The following is a 17,787-nucleotide window of genomic DNA, read 5'->3' on the forward strand; positions in this document are numbered from 1 at the left end:
TGTCACATTTACTCCATTCACACACGCATCCACTGATGGCAGGGACTACCATACAAGGTGCCAAATGCTCATCAGTGGAACTTCATACACACACACACACACACACACCCTGTTGGCACAGCCAACAGCAGCAATTTGGAGTTCAGTATCTTCAACATGCAGACTGGAGGAGCAGGGGATCAAATCACCTATCTTCCAATTAGTTGGTTACCTGCTGTACCTCTATGCCATGGCTAAAATAAGATGAAATAGAATAAGACAGATTAAACAATAGAAAACAATTTCCAGTTCAGCTACAGTGCAAGCACTAAACACGTGTGCATAAATAGTACATTTAACTTGGGAAACGGCAAAAAGACAAGTTTTAAGTCCTGATTTTAGAAGAACTGACTGCAAGTTTTGTGGGAGTTTGTTGAATGCTGCTTCTTCGTGTTTATTTTTGACTTTCAGTAGACCTGTTTGAGACAACCCGTGTGGTCTGGATGATTCCTAAGCCACGCTAGCAGTATTGCTCTGTGGATGGCAATGTTGGTCGTTCTGTCAGACGTCAAGACTGAAATAGCCTATCTATTCTATTGGACTGGTTGCCAAATTTGTTGAATGCTGCTTTTCCTTGTTTATTTTTGACTCTGGGGACAGCCAGCAGACCTGTTTGAGACAACCTGAGAGGTCTGAAGGATTCATAACGGAGCAGCAGATCAGAAATGTATTTTGGCCCTATAGCATCCACTGCTTTAAACAGTAGTATTTTAAACTAAATTATTTTACACACAGGAGGCCAATGCAAAGATCTGAGAACTGGAGTGATTCACTCTCCTGGTCTTAGTGAGGACTCTAACAGAGGCGTCCTGAATCAGCTTCAGCTATCCGATCAACTTTTTACTTTTAAACTTAACTATTAGCTAGCATTAGTTAGATGACAAAAATGACCAACTTACCGAACAAAATGTATAAAAAGAGCCCATTGTATCTGTTAGACCAGTTGACTGCAACATAAGGTCAGTGATACAGATATTTTGGCTTTTGGAGAGCTGTCATTTCGGCCACAAATACTGTAGACTCTTTATTTTTACAAGGTGAACCATAATGATCCATGCATTTTCCCACCCTAAAGAAATGTATAAACAGCCTCTGTCTCTGAGTGTGTCTATATGTGGAAAGAGTATTATCTGCCCATTTCCAGAGTTTAAGTTAACTTTCTACTATTTCTATTTAGAAAAACCTTGTTTGCAAAAAACTACATTTCTATGGTGTTATTGAATAAAAACCCATGACAAGCCAACTTGTCTTTTTAGAATGGGGTTGGTTTCACAGGGGCAACTTGCCCCATAAAGAATGCAGCTCTAATCAGGCTGAGCAGCATGTTTTCTTTAGCTAACACATGGCTTGACCTAGCAAAGTACAAATAAGCTCTTCAAATAACCCTGTTCAAAAATGATCAAATAAAATAGTAACATTCTCCAAACATAGTTTTTGCTTTTTAATACTTTTTAGTTTAAATGCATTATAACTTATGAGAGACATAAAATGACTTTACCTTAAGGTTTCATGTCTGCAATAAATTACCCATGTGGGGCAGGAACATGTACATGTGTACTCTCCTAATAAAGAGACACAAAAATATCCTGAGAGTACCTATAAATTAAGGATTCAATCAATTTCCACATGCCACTTCCGTCCACTTAAATTTTCTTCTCTAGACAAGTATGTTTAAGAAATGGATGTTGTGTTACTGAGATCTGTTACACTTTAGTGCATCAAATTAGTACTGAAAGAGGCTGTTGGATCACACACACACCAACACCTCCACACACAGATGTCACACAGTTACTGTCCATTATTCTTAAGTGCGCTGACAGGCATGCCTGTCAGTTAGATCACTTCAGTAACTGAATGAAGGGAGGATGTCATTATTAACTTTTAAAGCAGGTTTTTTTAAGTACATCTTTGTGTGTGTGTGTGCGCGCGCGTGCCTACACTGCCCTTGCACCGATAACAAAGCCACACAAATAGGTGTAATATTGCAATTACAGCAACTATTCTTCTACAGCAAAATGTCTCTCAGCAGCTTGAATATTAAATACAGAAACAGAGCACAGACTGAAGCAGAGAGACGTTGAGAGGAGGAGAGAGGTTTTATTTTAATGCCATTGATCCAACAGCCAACCAGGGTGAGGTATATGGGACAAAACTGCCTGTCATCAAGGCGTTTATGATCTGGTCTCTTGTGATCATTATGCTGTGGGAGCCTGATGATCGGGTTTACAATAAACACCACTGTCGGCTGCGTGCATATCTTTTACAAGTCACAGATATTATTTTTGAGTGTTTTGAAGAAGGGCTTAATACATTACAGGAGGGAGAAGAGTTGGATAGAGGCTATATTGATTATCACTTACTTGAATGTCACATAGTCGTACACCCAAAGACAGACGCATAAAAGCAGGTATAAACGAGCATATGAGTGTGCCTTCTGAGCGAGTGAATGAATCATGTGCTGTTTCTAAATCTATCTAAACGCAAGGATGACGCAAAAGGGAAAGCAGGGTGGAGTCCAGTAAATGTCCCGCGCAGGCAGACAGCCAGTCAGTCTGAAGTGAAACATAGGATGAGGATCATTTAACGCTGCGGCTGCGTCTCTCATTCAAAGCCACTCTGAAGAGGATCTCTGACCTTGATGGAAAGCAGCACATCACAGCACACCGGGCGGCCACGCCCACATCGGTGCTCACTGGCATTGTGGCATGTGGCTCAGAAAATGGTACAAAGGCGTAAACAACACGCATCAGTCTGTGGCATCAAAGAGGAAAGCGAATGTAAACACAGTGAGGTGGAAGGGAGGGAGGAAAGGAGTGACGCAAGTTAGGAAAAGAGGGGGGGGATTCACGGATGACAGTGTAGAGAGCAATATATTTTCTCTGCATTTATATCCTTCGGTGATAATTAACTCTGTACACAAAAATAATGTAATGTGTGCAATACAGAAGCTGTCTGTCCTCTGAGATTGGAAAACATCAACATAAAATGTAGCTCTGAATTGGAGTTGAATACTAATAAGAGCCACAACTTTCATATTTGCAACTGTGAAATGAGAAAACAACTCCAGATGTCGAGGGAGTAGGCATGTTTGAGCACTATGGGCAGGATACGACAAGTAGTAATATCCAAACTGTTCTCACTTTAGTCGACAATATAGCTAATGTGTACTGTATTTGAGTCAGAAGTGACTTACTGAGTTGTCGCACAGCAGTGGGCTTCTTGTTGGCCTCTACAGACATGGAAGAGATGTGTGTGTTTGTATGTTTGTGTGTGTGTAGGAGATGGGGGAGGAGAGAAAGATGGCCATAGATGAAATGAGAAACGAGAGATGGAACGACAGACAAGCAACAGTCATGTCCCCTAGGGTCAATGGGTGTGGGATCCATCTGTTCCTGAAGATCTCACACACAGACACACACACACACACGTACGCACACCAGTGTGTCGTAGCACACAGACTTTTTCAAAGGAGTATTTTCGAGGCCCGAATGTCACAAATCTGTGTGCTAAAATTAGAAGGTTCATCCTAAGCATATGAAACATTTATTTGAGACAGCGGCGTCAGACGGCCCAGGAAACAGCCTGACAAAAGCATGAGGAAGGAATTACACAGGCTGCTGAACTTCCTTAGACACAACAATTACGTGATGTTCCCTCCAAGGAGCTATCTCGCAAGCCAGTTGAAATCATTTGCAGCTTCTTATGCTGCAGCAATCAGTACCAGTCAACCCATAACATCTTTTTGGCTCTGTCACAGAGGTGGGCAAGTTAATGCCAACTATTTCTGCTTAGCCTTAACCAATCACTTTACTCTGCTTTCTTCATGCGGCCATTACCTCTCCAATCAATGCACATGTCTCCTCTCTAACCCCCAACTCATTTATCCTATTAGTGCAATTCTCTTTTTCTTTATAGTTGTTCCCAAACCAATTGTAACCTCTGTGTCAAATACACAGTATATACTAGTGTACACCCTATATACTGTATGATCAGTATAGTTTGTAGAGTAGTTGGTCTCTTCTTGTTGCACAACTAATAGTCCTGCCACAGGTAATACATATTGCCTGTATGTGTGAATGGTATGTGTGCTTACAGCATGTAAGAAGGAAAAAAAAGGCAAGCATTAAGCAACAGGGCAAGCAGGCATATGTGTTCCACTACTCATATCTGCTGGCAACTCTGGGCTCCTGGCCCTGTCAGTTATCTTCAATATAGAATAAAGAGTCAGACAGGATGGAAGGGTTTAAGTTCCTTGTTTTTAGTGTTTTTCCTTCGTATTAAGTGTTCCTAATTTGTGATTTGACCTGGTAGCTTGAAAGAAAGGAAAGTGTTTTCCCTCGTGGAATGCAGCAACAGTTATATATACACTGAAACGCCTTTGGAGACGGCTTATGGTAGAGAAATGAACATTCACGGACAACAGCTCTGGTTGACATTCCTGCAGTCAGCATGCCAATTGCACGCTCCCTCAAAACTTGCGACATCTGTGGCATTGTGCTGTGTGATGGAACTGCACATTTTCGAGTGGCCTTTCATTGAGGCCAGCCTAAAGCACACCTGTGCAATACCCATGCTGTCTGATCATCATCTTGATATGCCACACCTGTGAGGTGGATGGATTATCTCGGCAAAGGAGAAGTGCTCACTAACACAGATTTTGGCAGATTTGAGAACAATATTTGAGAGAAATAGGCCTTTTGTGTACATAGAGAAGGTCTTAGATCTTTTAGTTCAGCTCATGATGAATGGGGGCAAAAACAAAAGTGTTGCGTTTATAATTTTGTTCAGTGTAGATAACACAACCCACTGTTAACCCCTTCGGGGGGTTCAAACCCACCAAACTTGATTTGTATATTCTACTCAAGTTTCTAATGATACCAAACAGGTCTATAGAGAAATTTGTCTGAAAGGCTGCAAATGATTTAGAGCTGTGTAATGGTACAGCCATAAAAACACATTAGGTTTGAATATTTCCTTCAATAGTGTTGTAACAAGCAGATACAGAATATGCAGTTGAATGTGATATTGTCATGTAGTTTGAGGTTTTGTTGCATTAGTGAGTTAGTTATGCTTCTGTGTAGCAAAATCCTTGTGGGTTAATAAAGACTTAATGTAAGAAATGAACGCGCTTTTAATACTGATTATTCATAAATTATAATATAATATTATATGGTTAGATAATTGCTTTTCATGCAGCTTGAGTGTTGCACCACTTGCTCTCCAGAGAGCTTTTGGTTCATGCCAGCAATCATTTTGGAGAAAACCTCTCCTAATGGTCTGTCTATCAGCAGATGGCCAGAAGCTACCTGCCAGCTAGAAGGAAGGAAAGAAGGACATTTGAGAGGAGATAAATATAAGAGAGCGATAAAGAAGAGAATGGCTAAAGAACAAAGCACATGATGTGCTGCATGAACTGAATGAAAAACAGGCTCTTTTTTCATTCCTCACTCCTGCTTTCTGTACACTGACATGTCTCCTGTGTTTAACTAGAGAGGGTTTAATCGAGGCCGGTCCTCTGTGTGTGTGCGTATGTGCAGATTCAACCTTAAATAAATCCTACACGTTTGTGCTCCATGGGGGATATGTTTTATGCTCTGTTTTTTTCACACTGCTGTTCATGTGATTGTGTGACTTACGAAAACCTTTAACCCCTGCCGACACACACACACACACACACACACACACACACACACACACACACACACACACACAGAATTTTGCTTACCACCATCTTGTTGAGGGAGACCCAGCAGTCAGACGGGAAATCCTGCAGCATGGGAACCAGGAACTGGAGACAGCCATCCCAGTGACACAGCAGGAGCATCATACCAATCAGGTTGAATATTCGCATCACAGCACTGGCCAGGTCATAGGTCATGTGGAAGATCTGTCAGGAGGAGAAGAGACGGGCAGAGAGAGGGTTATTAAAGTGGAGAGGAGGAGGAGAAGACAGAGATGGATGTGTGAGGGGAATGAAAAATCTGTTTTGTGTTTATACAGATCGAGGTGAAATCTAAAAAGAATTTCGCTACTTAACCTACATGAAGGATATTTTTAACATATGTAGCAGTAACTTGTGCATATTTTTAATAACATAAAATAAGTTACTGCTACTGTCGCTTGGATTTTAATTAATAGCCAGAAAACATGTAGTAAATATTGTATTTGCAAGATGAAGGAATTATGAAGAACATCAAATAAATCAAAGTAGGAACTACTAGCTAACAGTGAAGAACCTCATATATATTGGATATGTATGGCTATCACTGTTATTTTTGGGAGATGGTTTAGCTAACATCCTACTCTTAAAGCAGTATTGATTGATTTGTTTTTGTTTTATGAAGTTAACATACAATTGCCTATTTATTCATCCAGCAGTTACAGAGAAACATAGTCATTCATTTGGAGTTGTGTTTCTGGCCATCAGGCTAAGTCCAATATTCACTCTCTTTGTTTCAGCTCTGTTTTTGTTGCTAGCTAGCTGCCAACTTCGTTAATGTGTTGTGAGGTTGACAACATAAGTGACCCCTTTCATATTACAGGCAGTCATTTGACCTTTTGTTAGTGTATTGGTGCAGCTTTAAGCAAAACAACAGCCCGGGAGGAAAAGCTGCAGGGACATATGAAAGCCCGTTTTTCAGTAGTTTCAGGGTTTCTCATTGATGTGTATGTACTTCAAACAGTGGCTATAACAGGAGGTACAACATGGTATGATGACATCACTAATCAGTAGCAAAACTGGTAATGGGAGGTTTCTTGCAAGTGGTGCTGCTGTATGTCATTCCTTAGTAGAATAATGTGTCAGGCTGAGGTTTGACATTATAACCAGGTGGGGAAAATGAACTGCACTGTGGTCTCTACCCACATTAATGATAATTAAAAAAAACTTCATCAGACGCTGATCAGGCTTTCATCAGCAGCCTAGGCTGGCCTCTCTCTGCTATTTTCTTAGATTTACTCGCCTCAGGTAAGAAGGATCACTTGTGTGGAGCTGGTGTTGTGGTCACAGCTATGTGAACGCCACTCACTTCAGGCCTTGTTACAACTGTGTGTCTCTGTATGAATGTGGATTTACATGCAAGTGTGTGCACTACTGTGTAATCCTCGTTTAGCTTGGCAAACTGGACGCAACCATCTACCCCTACAAGGAAGTGAGCAATATGCTGTTTGTATATATATATACATACACTCACCTAAAGGATTATTAGGAACACCATACTAATACTGTGTTTGACCCCCTTTCGCCTTCAGAACTGCCTTAATTCTACGTGGCATTGATTCAACAAGGTGCTGAAAGCATTCTTTAGAAATGTTGGCCCATATTGATAGGATAGCATCTTGCAGTTGATGGAGATTTGTGGGATGCACATCCAGGGCACGAAGCTCCCGTTCTACCACATCCCAAAGATGCTCTATTGGGTTGAGATCTGGTGACTGTGGGGGCCATTTTAGTACAGTGAACTCATTGTCATGTTCAAGAAACCAATTTGAAATGATTGGAGCTTTGTGACATGGTGCATTATCCTGCTGGAAGTAGCCATCAGAGGATGGGTACATGGTGGCCATAAAGGGATGGACATGGTCAGAAACAATGCTCAGGTAGGCCGTGGCATTTAAACAATGCCCAATTGGCACTAAGGGGCCCTAAAGTGTGCCAAGAAAACATCCCCGCACCATTACACCACCACCACCACCCTGCACAGTGGTAACAAGGCATGATGGATCCATGTTCTCATTCTGTTTACGCCAAATTCTGACTCTACCATCTGAATGTCTCAACAGAAATCGAGACTCATCAGACCAGGCAACATTTTTCCAGTCTTCAACTGTCCAATTTTGGTGAGCTCTTGCAAATTGTAGCCTCTTTTTCCTATTTGTAGTGGAGATGAGTGGTACCCGGTGGGGTCTTCTGCTGTTGTAGCCCATCCGCCTCAAGGTTGTGCGTGTTGTGGCTTCACAAATGCTTTGCTGCATACCTCGGTTGTAACGAGTGGTTATTTCAGTCAAAGTTGCTCTTCTATCAGCTTGAATCAGTCGGCCCATTCTCCTCTGACCTCTAGCATCAACAAGGCATTTTCGCCCACAGGACTGCCGCATACTGGATGTTTTTCCCTTTTCACACCATTCTTTGTAAACCCTAGAAATGGTTGCGCGTGAAAATCCCAATAACTGAGCAGATTGTGAAAAACTCAGACCGGCCCGTCTGGCACCAACAACCATGCCACGCTCAAAATTGCATAAATCACCTTTCTTTCCCATTCTGACATTCAGTTTGTAGTTCAGGAGATTGTCTTGACCAGGACCACACCCCTAAATGCATTGAAGCAACTGCCATGTGATTTGTTGATTAGATAATTGCATTAATGAGAAATTGAACAGGTGTTCCTAATAATCCTTTAGGTGAGTGTATATACACACACACACATTTATGCATATTGGAAATGCCTGCTTTATGCGCCAATTTGATTTGGTTTCTTATATAACAAAAATCATTTGAGACAAGAGAATCATCCTACATGTGAACTAGGCCAGATACTGTGTTTGTGAGTGTTTCATATTTTCCCAGTCGGGACTTGAACCTGAATGCACACTTATCGATGGGGACTCGTCACCGTGGGGACAGAAACTGGAGTCCACACAGATGGAGACCTCTTTTAGAGGGTTAAGACTTGGTAGTTATGATGGTTGAAGTTAGGGTAAGGGGATAGGGAGGGCATTATGTCAATGAGATGTCCCCAGGGGATAGAGGAACAAATTAGTGTGTGTGTGTGTGTCTTGGGATGTGAACAAGTATCCTCTGTTGGGAATTTACAGTTTGGGAGCAGCCAGGTCAGGACATTCGGTGACTCATCGCGTCACCTCAGAGGCCTCGCCGCCCTAAACTCACAGCTCATTTAAATATCAAAACCAGCTTTCCTCCGAACCCCCCGGGGTGCGAATGTCTCTTGTTAATTACAGTGCAAACACAAGAAAGCCAACCAGTCTAACATATTCCTCCACCCGACTCGACCAACACACATATTATACTCCACTTGTCCCAGAGCTACATGAGCAAGAATCATGCATAGTAGATGCATGATTCTTGCTCATGTAGCTCTGGGCCTTTTCTGTCTGCGTTTGGCTGAACAGTGATACTTTACCAAATCCCATTAGTTTCTTTGACTTTCTCCTATTTGTTTTTTTTTACACACCAAGTGCTTTAAACACATCTTGTTCAAATATTTATCTAGTTTCAACTTTATTCTTCACTCTTCTGCATATTTTCAGTTTTACCCACCCACTTCCACTTGTCAACTTTGAGTTCAATGTAATTTAGCTACAGACCAAATGCCACCATTTTCTTTACTTTTTTGGAGTACCTCCTATATTGGCTAATGGCCTTAGCTAATTTGAGGAAGGAGAAAGGGAAACACACACCGTGAGGCCCTGCCCTGTGATTAGGAATCATTCCCATTATGATTAATGAGGCTCCAGGACTAATGTCCCCCCCCCCCGCCCCCGACACCAGAACAGCACCTGGCCATGTGTCACTGTCAGACCACAATCTGGGTCAAGGCGCGTTGATGTGACCACAACTCGCAGCCTGAAAAACACAGATAAAGTACTTTCTGCTCCTCCCTGCTGCACATGGTCAAATACACGGTGATCCAGACAATTCTGATGGCAACATTTAGAGAAAACTACTGAACTAGAGGAATATTACACTCCCACCACCGAGCCCCACTCTGACACATACACTCCTGCTGCCACCCATTCACCAATAGTGTCTAGCTCATGAAAAAGGCATCCTCTGGGACATGCCAGCAAGTGGAGAGCCTTGATACAAGCTTCCTGGCTCAGGAAATTGCTCTGGTTATTCCTGACAATACTAATCTCTGCTTCTGTGTTGGCAAACAAACACACACCGATCTATTCAAAAATACATATTGCAGACGCCTTCATAAACCATCATCCCGGTTGTTGGAAAGTTTTCTCTACTAGGCTGGCCTGCAGCGGAGCTAAAAACGCAAGATGATCTTAAAGGAAACCCCTAAAATCTAAGCTAAGCTGAGCTGAGCCGAGCTGAGCTGGGCAGGGGGGAAACACAGCCAGCCACATTTGGATCAAGCTGAGCAGAGTAGCGCTGAAGTAAGCTCATCGGAGCAGGGCTGAGTCGACGCAAAGGAGTATTCAGTGAGAGTGTTTGAATGAGTGATTAGGGCTCTAGTCAAGCTCAAATTACCACTCAGTAAACAGAAAAGCAGTCCTTATTTTCAGAGTGAGGGACCGCGCACATTTGATTCATTGATGCAGAACAGGGATCGTCAGTTTATATACGCAAGCACATGCACATAGCTGGCCAGGGCTAATTGTGTTGTATGCAGCATATATAGCTATATATGATTATGCATCCGTCTCTTGACGAACATTATTTACTGATGTGTAGTGTCATCAGAAAGCTTGTGTCCTTGCAGTAGCCAGCTTGCCAGTATCCATTTATGACTGTTTGGTGCCTTTATTGGTTTAAATGCCACATTAAAACAATTATTAAAATAAGGAAAAGGTAGCTCTTGTTATGAGAAGGGGGTTAAGGCAATTAGTGGCGTTCATTCCTCAGAAAATCCCTTTTCACTTCCCCACTGATAAGCAGAAATTAATTTTTCATGAATTCTTAACTGCATCAGAACATGATGATGAGCTATTATTCCACTATCAGGCTTATTGCCATACAGCATGGTAAAATTTTCTTTTTTGTGTGTGTTGGGAAGTAATTACACACAGGAGAATAGTTTTAATGTACAAACAGAATCACTTGTATACTGACATAAACCACTGCACTGGAATCCAATATTGTATTTTAATTAGAGCACTGTTAGGCTAGTTTATCTTTTGTTATGTAAGCAAACACAGTTGGGGAAATACTTTGACTTTAACATCCAAACTGCAGCTTAATTCTACACTGGAACGTCAGTGATAATCAGTATCGCTCTGACCACCCTTTCTGTTGGACCCTAACATTTATGAGAAGAATTCATAATAAACACACTCTTGTGAGGTGCTTTCGTACAATCTACACATTCCTTGATGGTGATGGTGATCCTGCGTCACTGCACCATCTCCGTCTTCAAGGTAGCTTACTTAGGGTGCTTCATGATGTTAACCAACGAAGGTTAAAATGAAGGGCAACTGGACTTGGTTGAAGATACTGGAAGACGTTTCGTCCCTCATCCAAAGGACTTCTTCAGTTCTGACTGACTGGCAGGGAAACTCAGCTATTTAACCTCAGTGGGGTCGTTGGCCCGGGTCATCGATACCGCTGGTTCGTTAGTGTTCCTTGTTGCTGTGACGACAGTCGTTACAGTCGTTACAGTCGTTAGGACTACCTGTGGCCAAGACTGAACGACCATCGTTGGTATCTTCACCTGAGGCCAATAGGTTACGTTTGTTGAGTTTCCTGGGAAGTGATGAAAGGACAGCATTGTAAGTGGGGGATAAGTGGTGGCGTAGACCCCCTCCCCTGTTCAATGACGGCTTCTCAACCCTGGTGTAGATGGCTTCCTTGACACCTCTTTCAAACCATCCATCTTCTCTGTCTAAAATGTGCACCTGATGGTCCTCAAACGAGTGTCCTCTGTCCTTCAGATGTAAGTAGACTGCAGAGTCTTGACCTGAGGAGTTGGCCCTTCTGTGTTGAGCCATGCGTTTGTGTAGTGGTTGTTTAGTCTCCCCAATATACAGGTCTGTGCATTCCTCACTGCATTGGACCGCATACACTAGATTGCTTTTCTTGTGTTTGGGTGTGCGGTCTTTGGGGTGGACCAGCATCTGTCTTAGTGTGTTCTTGGGTTTAAAAAACACAGGGATGTTGTGTTTGTTGAAAATCCTCCTGAGTTTCTCTGATACTCCAGACACGTATGGAATCACAATGTTGTTGCGTTTGACCTTCTTTTCCTCCTCCCCTGTAGTTTTGTTCTTCTTGGATCTTGTGGCTGTCTTCACAAAGGTCCATTTAGGGTATCCACAGGCTGTAAGTGCCCCCTTCAGGTGGTTCTGTTCCTTCTCTCTGGCTTGGGTGCTTGTTGGTATGTTTTCCGCTCTGTGGTGCAGTGTTCTCATGACCCCTAGCTTGTGCTCCAGTGGGTGGTGTGAATCGAAGAGTAGCTATTGGTCTGTGTGTGTGGGTTTTCTGTAAACACCAATCTGCAGGCTCCTGTCCTCTTCAATGTGTACAGCGCATTTCCACCATCTTATCTCCTTTGGTGGGAAACACGCCTCACCACGTCCAAAACTCTATTGACTTTGTAAACAAAGTTCGAGGACTAAAACTGGATCCAGATGAAACCATGGTATCCTATGACGTGACTTCTTTGTTCACCTGCATCCCCACCATAGAGGCAGTAGAAACCGTTAGGAAACGGTTAACACAGGACAACACCCTGGACAACAGAACTAGCCCTGACCAAATCTGCAAATTACTCGACCTCTGTCTAAACACCACCTACTTCCAGTACAACGGTGGATTCTACAGACAGAAGCATGGCTGTGCCATGGGCTCACCGGTATCCCCGATTGTGGCAAACATCTACATGGAAGAAGTGGAGAATAAAGCCCTCAACTCCTTCAGAGGAATAGCACCGAGCCACTGGTACAGATATGTGGACGACACCTGGGTCAAAATCAAAAGCCAGGAAGTGCAAGCCTTCACAGAACACATCAACTCTGTGGACAGTAACATCAAGTTCACACGAGAAGATGTTCACAACAACAGTTTGGCCTTCCTGGACTGCGCTGTACACATTGAAGAGGACAGGAGCCTGCAGATTGGTGTTTACAGAAAACCCACACACACAGACCAATACCTACTCTTCAATTCACACCACCCACTGGAGCACAAGCTAGGGGTCATGAGAACACTGCACCACAGAGCGGAAAACATACCAACAAGCACCCAAGCCAGAGAGAAGGAACAGAACCACCTGAAGGGGGCACTTACAGCCTGTGGATACCCTAAATGGGCTTTTGTGAAAACAGCCACAAGATCCAAGAAGAACAAAACTACAGGGGAGGAGGAAAAGAAGGTCAAACGCAACAACATTGTGATTCCATATGTGTCTGGAGTATCAGAGAAACTCAGGAGGATTTTCAACAAACATAACATCCCTGTGTTTTTTAAACCCAAGAACACACTAAGACAGATGCTGGTCCACCCCAAAGACCGCACACCCAAACACAAGAAAAGCAATCTAGTGTATGCGGTCCAATGCAGTGAGGAATGCACAGACCTGTATATTGGGGAGACTAAACAACCACTACACAAACGCATGGCTCAACACAGAAGGGCCAACTCCTCAGGTCAAGACTCTGCAGTCTACTTACATCTGAAGGACAGAGGACACTCGTTTGAGGACCACCAGGTGCACATTTTAGACAGAGAAGATGGATGGTTTGAAAGAGGTGTCAAGGAAGCCATCTACACCAGGGTTGAGAAGCCGTCATTGAACAGGGGAGGGGGTCTACGCCACCACTTATCCCCCACTTACAATGCTGTCCTTTCATCACTTCCCAGGAAACTCAACAAACGTAACCTATTGGCCTCAGGTGAAGATACCAACGATGGTCGTTCAGTCTTGGCCACAGGTAGTCCTAACGACTGTAACGACTGTCGTCACAGCAACAAGGAACACTAACGAACCAGCGGTATCGATGACCCGGGCCAACGACCCCACTGAGGTTAAATAGCTGAGTTTCCCTGCCAGTCAGTCAGAACTGAAGAAGTCCTTTGGATGAGGGACGAAACGTCTTCCAGTATCTTCAACCAAGTCCAGTTGCCCTTCATTTTAACCTTCGTTGGATAACTATGACCTGGATGACTGAGAATCTTCATAGACATGATGTTAAAGTAAATGTTGAAGAAACGTTGGGAAAATTGTCTGCAAAGGCAACAGACATTATCATATATAGCCTGACCGATACAGGATTTTGCTAAACCTGGATTTTTTTTACTGGACCGATACTGGATTTTCAACATAAACAACAATCTTCATATGGATCCCTTATATTTGTAATTTTAAAGAACTGTGACAAAGCAGGACAATTCACAGTTGAAAAATCAACTTGTCAGTGCCCTCTGGTGGAAAAACTATGTCATGGCAACACTATTTCTAAATTACCACAAACCTACTTTTAGTATTTATTTATTTGTTTATCTGCCAACATGTACCCGATACAAATATATCTGTAGTAAGCTAATATCGACCGCTAGTATCGCAATATATCGGTCTAGATCTAGTATATTTTAACTTAAAAAGAAACACAAACACAAATACATAAAGTGTTAATTTCATTTTCAGTTTGTTGTTTGTTTACCGTAATACAGTTGCGCTTACACATTTTGCTGCTATCTTATATTTACTGTCACAGTAATTAAAATAAATTCATTAGGACATTTATTGTTCAACTGTTAAATATCTAACACAGTTCTTGAACAATCAGATTTGACATATTATCACCAAAAATGTCTGTTTACAGAACATCGGCCAATATATCATCCCATATCAGTCAGGTTACAGATATCTTAGATTGGTGTAACCACCATCTTTGCCTAAATAAAGCACTTTTATTAGGCAATGGTTTTCACTGGATTATAAATGCTGAATCTCAGCCTACCTCCTCCCATTGGTGTATGTAACGGATGAGCCTGGACAGCCGCAGCAGCCGCAGCAGACTGAGGATCTTAGTGAAGCGAACGATGCGAAGCGCCCGGGCCGTCTTGTACACCTCAGAGTCTATCCCTTTCTCCACGATGAGGAAGATATAATCCACGGGTATGGAGGAGACAAAGTCCACCACAAACCAGGTCTTCAGGTACTTCATCTTAATCTTCTCGGGATCGAGGATGATCTCGGTGTTGTCCTCGAACACGATGCCAGTCCTGAAGTTCAGCACGAGGTCCATGAGGAAGAAGGTGTCGGAAACCACATTGAAGATGATCCAGGGCGTGGTGGTCTCCTCCTTAAAGAAGGTGATGCCCACGGGGATGATGATCAGGTTGCCCACCATGAACATCAGCATGGTGAAGTCCCAGTAGAACCTGGCAACAGTAAAGCAGTGGTGGAGAAGAGGGTTAGAGATGGAGTGGGTGGCCATTTAATCTCTCACGCACAAACTTGAAATATGCTGATCTGAGGGAAATCACTACATGATAGTTACACAAATAAAGTGCAAAGTGAGCCTGTTTCACTTGATTGCACTGTACCTTCTCCTGATGAGGTAACCTATACCATCTGACACCAGACAAGGTCAAACCAAGGGCAAGCAGGCAGAGATATTAAGGGAAGACGAGCTGTAGTAATGCCACTGGCAGAGGATGTCTCAGCAACTATCACGGCTCCAGTTTTGTGTTCCATTTCGGATTCATAATTGCTTCTATTACACTTTAAAACAACGCTTGCACAAAGGTTTGAATTCTAACTGTCCATTATAAGAGAATTAATTATTTAGCAACTATTTATAGATAATCAATTAATCAACTGTCAAGCAAAAATGCCAAATATACTCTGGTCCTAGCTTTCCCAAAGTGAGACTTTGCTGCTCTTCTTTATCTAAAACTGAACAAAACATCACATTTGAAGGCGTCACACTGGAATGTTTCCCTATTTTCTGAAATTTTATAGACCAAATGATTAATCAAGGAAATAATTAGCAGATTAATTTAGCTTTTTTTTTTTAAAAAGACTTATTTGCAGCCCTATATGTTTTTGTATTGGGTTGTTCCGAAAGCCTAAGTGGCCCTGCAGTCTGATCAGCTCAGAGTAAGTGGGTGAGTGTTGCTGAGTCATGACTTGAATCCTATGTTCCCTATTATCTTCAACTGTGTTCAGTGTTCCTTGACACCATTCCCCATAAAACCACTAATCAACAATCTCTTAAATAATATTTTCATAGCAACCCCCCACCCCACAGCAAAGCGAGTTAAGAGCTCAAATAGTTGGTTTTATCGTCAGACTGATGTTGTTCTATGCTTGAGGTAATTGGAGGAGCTATCCTTGGTGCTTAAACAGATGTTCAGACGCATTCCAACTCAATGACATAACTTTCCCAACTTACATGTTTGACCCATTTGGCATCAATACGTAGATAAATATAAAAATATTTCCCAGTCTTCTAAATGGATCAAATTCAGCCCTTAAGTTTTATTCCCCCAGTAAAAATGTTAAGCATTATAAAAACATAATTGTAAATATGTTTAAATCAGCTAAAGTTCTTTCTATGGAGGACATCTTACTTTTAGTATTCTCTAATATAAAGTTTGATATGGAGAATCTGACAATGTGTTTATACCATATCCATACAATCACACAGAGATCACAGGCTCTTTATATTCCATGCAGACCAACTCTATCTAAGAGTAAGCGGTTTATGAACCTAACTCGGCTTGACCCATACCTGAAGTCGCTGTATGGGTGGATAATCCAGTTGCCTGCTGACTTTACGCGCTCTTGCTCTTTCTCCACTGCCTTCTGGCTGCCAAACATGCGCAGGGAGAACTTGTTAACTCCGGGCTGAAGCATGGAACTAAACTGCCGCTGCATGTATGTCTGGTTCCCCCTGGAGTCTCCATCATCCGGCACTATCTGAGAGCCATCCTCAGCTTTGGAAAATGTGACAGAATTTCTTGACTGTTGACTCGGAGTCTGTCCTTTACCTGCCGGGGCGTTGGAGAAGGAAACTCTTGAGTCCTTTTTCTCCATCGCTGCCGCGGTCTTGACCTCGGCCCCGGGCCCCTGTGTCAGGGACCCCGCTGAAGTGAGAGAGCCGTCCATAATCGCAGCCTGCCCCTTGCCGTCTTCAGCTGCTGCCACTACTCCATCCGTCTGCTTCTCCTGCCTTGAGATGAGAGAGGAGAGGCTCCCTGAACTGGTCGGGTCCCTTCTACAATCTCCGTTTTTGTTGCATATCATGCCGATGGCTCCCTCTCCTGTGACGCCTGCCTCTGTGTCCCCTCCACTCCTGTGGTCTGACTCTGAGCCGCCAGCAGCATCCCTCTGGCATAACAAAGCAGAGGCTGTGCTGCCACTGGCAGGTGCGGGGTCCGCGTCTCGCAGGAGCCACAGCTCATTGTTGTAGGAGTTTTTGCGCGCAAAGGACGCAGCTCCGCCTCCTGGCGTAAATTTCTTCATCTCGGTTCCTCCGCTTCTCACATGATCCTCGCGGGCTACTTGAGGTGGTCGAGGCTGCCGGAATTTGGGCTCCTCCTCATCGTCCTCCGCCTCGTCCATAGCAGGCAGGCAAAGGCAAACAGAAAAGAAACTCCCGTACCTTGAACCTGGCGAGACTGGGCGGCGGCGGCGGCAGGTGCGCGGAGTTCAAAGCAGCCTCTGCTTTCCATCCACACCACTTACGGATAACAGCGCACCAGGTGGCGTTGCTATGGCTGCAACCTGGCTGCTGTTAGAGTGTGTGAGTGAGTGAGAGAGTGAGAGAGAGAGAGCACAGCATTACCCCTGGGCTGCAACCACCTACAAGTATAAATTTAGGCTATTAAAGAAACTATGTGAACAAAAGAAAGCAACCTGTCAAACCAGGACACGCCCAGCCTGACGTGTGATTAGTAAGAAAACTCGATTTAGCTAATAAATAAACGCATGAATAGCCTAGATGTTTAAATACATGAGTAAACTCACCTGACAGGAAGAAGGAACAGCAGGACAAAAGGTGACGGAAGGTCACAAGAATCCACCAAGTTCTCCATATTTTGTCACCCACAAT

At 43.2% G+C, this 17,787-nt stretch overlaps 1 protein-coding gene across 1 annotated transcript in view; it reads right to left on the minus strand.

Annotated features, from left to right (window-relative positions):
- Window positions 1-17,460, minus strand: part of hcn2b (hyperpolarization activated cyclic nucleotide-gated potassium channel 2b) — a 51,409-nt gene extending 33,949 nt beyond the window's left edge. Inside the window, exons 1-3 of the mRNA XM_038716232.1 lie at window positions 16,465-17,460; window positions 14,686-15,109; window positions 5,765-5,926 (exon numbers count right to left, since the gene is read on the minus strand). Coding sequence (XP_038572160.1) covers window positions 5,765-5,926; window positions 14,686-15,109; window positions 16,465-17,297 — 1,419 coding nt within the window. The 5' untranslated portion in view covers window positions 17,298-17,460. The remainder of the gene's footprint in view (window positions 1-5,764; window positions 5,927-14,685; window positions 15,110-16,464) is intronic.
- Between the last annotated feature and the right edge of the window lie 327 nt (window positions 17,461-17,787).

Source organism: Micropterus salmoides, unplaced genomic scaffold (genome assembly GCF_014851395.1).
Source record: "Micropterus salmoides isolate LMB-PRFRI ecotype aquatic unplaced genomic scaffold, ASM1485139v1 Ms_hic_scaffold_13, whole genome shotgun sequence".
In the NCBI taxonomy this organism is placed as follows: domain Eukaryota; kingdom Metazoa; phylum Chordata; class Actinopteri; order Centrarchiformes; family Centrarchidae; genus Micropterus; species Micropterus salmoides.